General features: G+C 44.7%; 1 protein-coding gene across 2 annotated transcripts in view; it reads left to right on the top strand.

The window, feature by feature from the left end:
• Positions 1 to 7,107: 7,107 nt before the first annotated feature.
• Positions 7,108 to 7,780, top strand: part of LOC126995985 (uncharacterized) — a 57,375-nt gene continuing 56,702 nt past the window's right edge. The window contains exon 1 of one of the 2 annotated variants that reach the window (XM_050855940.1): positions 7,108 to 7,255. In XM_050855940.1, coding sequence (XP_050711897.1) covers positions 7,247 to 7,255 — 9 coding nt within the window. In that variant the 5' untranslated portion in view covers positions 7,108 to 7,246. The remainder of the gene's footprint in view (positions 7,256 to 7,780) is intronic. The other variant, XM_050855943.1, reaches the window with a different exon arrangement.

Genomic DNA, 7,780 nt, shown 5'->3' with positions numbered 1-7,780 from the left:
TTTTCTCCTGTTTCTCCTCCTTTTCCTCCTCTCCCAATTCTTCTTCGTCTTATCTCTCTCTACGTCCTCCTCCACCTCTCTCCCAACGTAACAAGACTGAATCCTTGGAGGAGTTCCCCAAACGGCGGCGCCCTCAACGGTGGTCTCATTTTCGTGGCGGATCCCAGGACTTTCAAGCAATTCGACGTCCTTCTAACTGGAGCGACAGAACTGCACTGCGTATTCCAGATGAGTCCCACCAACGAGTTCTGCGAAGATAAAATTACTCCCGGCGTCTCACTCTCAAAAAAAAAAAAAAGTCCTCGCGCTAAACCTGAACTTTTTATTTTTTATTTTTACAGGAAGACTTACAGAACTTACAGGAGGAGGAGGAGGAGGAGGAGGAGGGGTTGGAGGAGGAGAACGAGAATATATAGGAGTAGACGAAGATGGAGAAGGATAAGAGGGATGAAAATAAATGAGGAGAGGAAGAAGAGGAGGCAGAAGAAACGGACAAAGAAGAAGACGACGGCGAAGAAGAAGAAGACGAAGAAGAAGAAGAAGAAGAAGAAGACAAGTTTTAAGAGTAGTATGACGAGAAAAAAGAAGAGGAGAGGAACAAAAAAGGAGGAGGAGGAGGAGGTGGAGGAGAAAGAAAAAAGGCTGGTGTAAAAAAAAACATGAGAGAAACCGAGGAGGACAATCACCTGGTTCATGTTTTTTTTTTTGTTTTTTTATCTTTGCTGAGAAAAAAAAGACAGAAAACAATCAGGTTTGGTTCCCTGTTGACCTCTTCTGGAGAATCTTGTTGTTTGTCTTGCTTATTTGCGTGTTCATCACCCGTTTGTTTGTTTGTCTGTTTCATTGTTTGTGTGTAGGTTTGTTTGTTTGGGGTCTATCTATCAATATCTCAATCTTTTTCTTTTTTACTTTCTTACTGGTGTGATGTTTCTGTTAATGTAATCTTCTTCAGGGTCAAGTTCATATGTCCGTCTGTCTGTCTGTCTGTCAGTCTGTCTGTCTGTTTCCTATCTCCCCGTCTGTCTGTCTATTGGGCTTTCTTATTTATTTCATTCTGTGTGTGTCTGTTTGTCTGCCTCTTTATATGTCTATTTATTTGCCTGTTTGTCTTTCTGTCTTTATATTTGTTTGCCTGTATATAATAATGCGTGTTTATATGTCTGTCTGTATCTGCCTGTATATATGTGTATGTTAATCTATATGTCTGTCTGTCTGTACCAATGTCTGTATATGATCAGGAAATCTTGGAGGTAAATAAGCTACTGAGAATTAGTTTGTGAGTCAGAGAACAAGTTATTTTAGTCATGAGACAGACAAAAGAAAAAAAATAGTTGAGAGACCTGTAGGCCACTTTTTTACGGCAAAGGCAACAGCTCAAGGGCCAAAAAAAAATAATAATAATAATAATAATAATAATAATGAAAAAATGTCCGCCTACCATGGAGTGGAATGATGGGTATAGGGAGATGATGATGATGATGATGATGATGATGATGACTTACATTTAATTATGTGAACAGCTACCTAACTTACTGAAGACCTTTTGTAGTGTACTGTCATAGGAAAGCTAAATCAGACCTGACCGCTTCCTCCTCCTCCTCCTCCTCCTCCTCCTCCTCCGCTTCCTCCTCCTCATGTTGCTTTGTCCCTCTCCTCTTCCTCCTTCTTATTGTTGTCTGCTTTCTATTCTTCTTCTCCTCCTCCTGCTCATCCTCATCCTCCTCTTCCTGTTGTTTTGTCCCTCTGATCTTCCTCCTCATCTTCCTCCTTCTTTTTTTCTTTTTTTACAACAGCCCGCTACTTGCCGCTCCCAACAACAAAAAATAGTAGAGTGGCGAAAAGAGAGGTCAGTTTTGGGTGGAGGGGTGTCTTGATACACTTCTTGAAAGAGGACAAGTCATTGGCAAGAGGAAATACAGACGAAGGAAGGCTGTTCCAGAGTTTACCAGTGTAAGGGATGAAGGAGTGAAGATGCTGGGTAACTCTTGCATAAGGGGTGTGGATAGTATAGGGATGAGCATGAGTAAAAAGTCGCGTGAAGCGGGGCCGCGGGAGGGGAGGGAGGCATGCAGTTAGCAAGTTCAGAAGAGCAGTCAGCGTGAAAATATCGATAGAAGATAGAGAGAGAGGCAACATGGCGACGGAATTTAAGAGGTAGAAGACTATCAGTAGGAGGAGGAGAGCTGATGAGACGAAAAGCCTTAGACTCCACTCTGTCCAGAAGAGCTGTGTGAGTGGAGCCCCCCCACACGTGAGATGCATACTCCATACGAGGGCGGACAAGGCCCCTGTAAATGGATAGCAACTGTGCAGGGGAGAAGAACTGGCGGAGACGGTACAGAACGCCCAACCTCAAGGAAGCTGATTTAGTGAAAGAGGAGATGTGAAGTTTCCAGTTGAGATTTTGAGCTAAGGATAGACCAAGGATATTTAGCGTTGAAGAAGGTGACAGCTGAGTGCTATCGAAGAATAGGGGATAGGTGTTTGGAAGATTATGTCGAGTTGAAAGGTGGAGAAATCGGGTTTTTGAGGCATTAAAGGACACAAGGTTCCTTTTACCCCAGTCAGAAATAATAGCAAGGTCTGAGGTTAAGCGTTCTGCAGCCTCCAGTCTTGAGTCATGTAATTCCTGTTGAGAGGGTCTTCTGTTGAAAGAAGTTGAATAATGCAGAGTGGAGTCGTCAGTTTATGAGTGGATAAGACAGTTTGTTATGGAAAGAAGATTATTGATGAATAACAGGAAGAGAGTGGGTGATAGGACAGAGCCCTGTGCAACACCACTGTTGATAGGTTTAGGGGAAGAACAGTGACCGTCTACCACCGGAGAGGTAGGAGGTAGGAAGACACCTACCGAACGGGCGTGAGCTACTCCCGGTGAGGATATATGGGAAGCGAGGAGGGTGCTGAAGCCCTTCAAAGATCCTTCCCATGTCCTCATTAACCGTTTCCCTTTTGTCTCATCAACACCAGAGAGCAGTTCAGCATGCTCTCTAAAGACAGTTCCTCTCTCTTTCTACACCACATTATATTCACACAACACACACACCTTTTCCCAAAATTCAAAAGTCAAAATGGCGAAAAACAACACTGCCTCGGAGTCCCCGCCTGGGGGGGGGGGACCATAAATTCCCCCAGGGAGGACTCCCCTTCTGGCTGCCGACTTGAGAGGTGTCCTGATAACTCCTTGAACCTCCTCCTTATCAATTTCTGCAACATTCGTGGTCTTCGTTCTAACCTCATCTTCTCTTCCTCACCGAAACACAGGTTTCAGAGGCTACTGACAGCAACCTCTACTCTGTTCCCTCCTACTATCTCTATCCTAAATTTCAATCCAAAGCTGGATGTTGCGCCTACGTGCGCAACGACATCACTTGCTCTCGTGCCCACGACCTTGACTCTTCTGAAGTTTCCATCATCTGGCTAAGACTTCATTGTCATTCTATTACTAAATACATCTGTGCTGTTTATCTCTCACCTAACTCTACTAACTATGTAAAATTCTTTGACTATTTGAATTCTAAAGTGGAGCACATCTTGACTCACTCTCCCTTCGCTGAAATCTCCATCTTGGGAGATTTCAATGTTCACCACCAGCTTTGGCTTTAATCCTCTTTCACTGACCAGCCTGGTGAACAAGCCTACAACTTTGCTCTCCTCAACGACCTAGAGCAGTTGGTTCAGCACCCTACACGTATTCCCGACCGTCTTGGAGACAGGCCCAACATTCTAGACCTCTTCCTTACCTCTAATCCTTCTGCTTACTCTGTCAAATTGTTCTCTCCGTTGGGCTCCTCCGATCATAACCTTATTTCTGTTTCCTGTCCTATCGCTCCTGTACATCCTCTGGACCCACCGAAGAGGCGATGCTTCTGGCATTTTGCTTCAGCTCAGTGGGACGACCTGAGGATGTACTTTTCCGATTTCCCGTGGAATGATTACTGCTTCCAGGAGAGAGACCCCTCTGTGTGTGCCCAGCGCATCTCAGAGGTGATTGTCTCTGGAATGGAGGCATACATTCCACGTTCTTTCTCTACTCCTCATGCTAAAAAGCCTTGGTTTAATCATGCTTGTTCTCGTGCTATTAAAGATAGAGAAGCAGCTCACAAAAGGTTCCAGAGCCTTCGAACTCCCGCTAACTATGACCTTTACATTTCAGCCCGGAATCGTGCCAAATCTATTTTCCGACTTACCAAAACTTCTTTTATCAATAGAAAATGTCAACACCTTGCTTCTTATAATTCTTCCCGTGACTTCTAGCATCTAGCCAAAAATATCTCCTCCAATTTCACTTCTTCCTCTTTCCCTCCTCTCCTTAACCCTGACGACAGCACTGTCGTCTCATCTGTCTCTAAGGCTGAACTCTTCGCTCAAACTTTCTGTAAGAACTCCACCTTGGACGATTCCGGGCATATTCCTCCTACTCATCCCCCCTCTGACTCCTTTATGCCTGTTATTAAGATTCTTCCAAATGATGTTTTCTATGCCCTCTCTGGCCTCAACTCTCAGAAGGCTTATGGACCTGATGGAGTGCCTCCTATTGTCCTTAAAAACTGTGCTTCCGTGCTGACATCCTGCCTGGTCAAACTCTTTCGTCTCTGCCTATCAACATCTACCTTTCCTTCCTGCTGGAAGTATGCCTTCATACAGCCTGTCCCTAAGAAGGGTGACCGTTGCAATCCCTCAAACTACCGCCCTATAGCTTTACTTTCCTGTCTATCTAAAGCTTTCGAATCAATCCTTAACCGGAAGATTCAAAAGCACTTTTCCACTTCTAACCTTCTATCTGATCGCCAGTATGGGTTCCGCAAGGGGCGTTCTGGCGATCTTCTTGCTCTCTTAACCGACTCTTGGTCATCCTCTCTTAGCCGTTTCGGTGAAACTTTCTCTGTTGCGCTAGACATAGCGAAAGCCTTCGATAGAGTCTGGCACAAGTCTTTGCTTTCTAAACTGCCCTCTTTCAGATTCTATCCCTCTCTCTGTTCCTTTATCTCCAGTTTCCTTTCCGGCCGTACTATCTCTGCGGTGGTAGACGGTCACTGTTCTTCCCCTAAAGGCCTAAACCTATCAACAGTGGTGTTCCACAGGGCTCTGTCCTATCACCCACTCTCTTCCTGTTATTCATCAATGATCTTCTTTCCATAAAAACTGTCCTGTCCACTCATACGCCGACGACTCCACTCTGCATTATTCAACTTCTTTCAATAGAAGACTCTCTCAACAGGAAGTACACGACTCCAGACTAGAGGCTGCAGAACGCTTAACCTCAGACCTTGCTATCATTTCCGATTGGGGCAGAAGGAACCTTGTGTCCTTCAATGCCTCAAAAACTCAATTTCTCCACCTATCAACTCGACACAATCTTCCAAACACCTATCCCCTATTCTTCGACAACACTCAGCTATCACCATCTTCAACACTAAACATCCTCGGTCTATCCTTAACTCAAAATCTCAACTGGAAACTTCACATCTCCTCTCTCGCTAAATCAGCTTCCTCGAGGTTGGGCGTTCTGTATCGTCTCCGCCAGTTCTTCTCCCCCGCGCAGTTGCTATCCATATACAGGGGCCTTGTCCGCCCTCGTATGGAGTATGCTCCACTCACACAGCTCTTCTGGACAGAGTGGAGTCTAAGGCTCTTTGTCTCATCAGCTCTCCTCCTCCTACTGATAGTCTTCTACCTCTTAAATTCCGTCGCGACGTTGCCTCTCTTTCTATCTTCTATCGATATTTCCACGCTGACTGCACTTCTGAACTTGCTAACTGCATGCCTCCCCCCTTCCCGCTGCCCCGCTGCACACGACTTTCTACTCATGCTCATCCCTATACTGTCCAAACCCCTTATGCAAGAGTTAACCAGCATCTTCACTCTTTCATTCCTCACGCTGGTAAACTCTGGAACAATCTTCCTTCATCTGTATTTCCTCCTGCCTACGACTTGAACTCTTTCAAGAGAAGGGTATCAGGACACCTCTCTTCCCGAAACTGACCTCTCTTTCGGCCACCTCTTCTGATTCTTTTTTTAGGAGCAGCGAGTAGCGGGCTTTTTTTTATTATTGTTTCCTTTTTTTGTGCCCTTGAGCTGCCTCCTTTGTTGTAAAAAAAAAAAAAAAGATAGAACAACCGGAAAGGAAGCTGAAGATAAAGGAACAGAGTGAGGGATAGAAACCGTAAGAGGGCAGTTTAGAAAGCAAAGACTGGTGCCAGACTCTATCGAAGGCTTTCGACATGTCTAACGCAACTACGAAAGTTTCACCGAAACGGGTAAGAGACGATCAGATAGCAGGTCAGAAATGGAAAAGTGCTTTTGAATCTTCCTGTTAAGGATTGATTCAAAAGCTTTAGATAGACAGGAAAGTAAAGCTATAGGGCGGTAGTTTGAGGGATTGGAGCGGTCACCCTTCATAGGCACAGGCTGTATGAAGGCGTATTTTCAGCAGGAAGGAAAGGTAGATGTTGACAGGCAGAGGGGAAAGAGTTTGACCAGGCAGGGTGCCAGCACGGAGGCACAGCTTTTTTAAGTTCTTATTGTTGTCTTCTTCTCTTTCCTCTTAATCGCCTCCCTCTTCCTCCTCCTTATCTTCCTCCTCTTCCTCTTCCTCTTATTGTTTTGTTACTCCTACTCCTCCTCGTCTTACTCCTTTTACCTTTTGTTTTCCTCCTCTTCCTTATTATTTCCTCCTCCTCTTTTTCGTCTTATTCCTCTTCATTTTTATCCTCCTCCTCCTCCTCTTCTTAGAAATAAATATACAAATAAATCAGGCCTTGACGGGAATCACATTAGTCTCTGCTACTTTAATCGTTTTTTGTGTATCGTCGCAGAAACGTCATAACATTAGCTTATAGGGGAGACAAAAGCTCCCTCCCAAGAACTGCAGATCATGGTTAAGGATACGCCTACACAGCAACGGGTTAGTCAGCTGTTGGAAGCGGAATATCACTTATCTTATCGTACATGGAGACCGCACACAAATTCACACGCAAACGCACCGACACACACCCACACACACACACATAGTCCTTCCGATCAGACCTTAGCCATCCCTCGTCTCTTTTCCTCGTAATCGAAGGACCATCGAGGCCTAAGAAGCTGTCGTGGGGGTGTCTGTGTGTCTGTGTGGCTTGACTCGTGATAACGGCGACCTGTAGTGCTCTCCTCGGCGCCCGACGCATCGTTCTTTGGTCTTCCTTTCCTCGCTCTTGTTCTGGCGTTTGTTCTGCTCGTCTCCTCGCGGCGTGACGTGGAAGAGATGAGCGAGGTGAGTGTATTATTATTATTATTATCAGTAGTAATAGTAGTAGTAATACCGTTACCGTTACCGTTGATGAGGTTTCAGGCCCTGCTCCACCGCTGATGCAGCGCTCTACGAGGGCCGTCAACAATTACAATGTTAGCCTCAATAATTATCTTCGATGCACGTATACTCAAACATCGTAGTGATTGAGTGAGTGTCTTAATTGTTTTCATGAATATTATCACAAATATCTATTGGTTTAGTTTTCACGTCTGATTTCGTTATAGTATCACAATTAAATATCCAACGATTATTTCCAACTCACTGAACATTTATCACACACAATTTCCTTTGAGTACAGACACTAATTAATAGACATGATCGGTTGGTCCGAATTTTCTCAATTTCAGTCTGGAGAACTACACAACACTGGTCATTCGCTGAGTGGTTGATTCCAGGCTTCTTGTACCTCACACAATATATGCATTTATTCTCAGCCTTGGTGCACTCCTTGGATTTATGATCGCCAGCACATTTGAAACATTTTGG

This window comes from Eriocheir sinensis, chromosome 9 (assembly GCF_024679095.1).
Source record: "Eriocheir sinensis breed Jianghai 21 chromosome 9, ASM2467909v1, whole genome shotgun sequence".
In the NCBI taxonomy this organism is placed as follows: domain Eukaryota; kingdom Metazoa; phylum Arthropoda; class Malacostraca; order Decapoda; family Varunidae; genus Eriocheir; species Eriocheir sinensis.
This window is presented reverse-complemented; position numbering and strand designations above follow the sequence as displayed.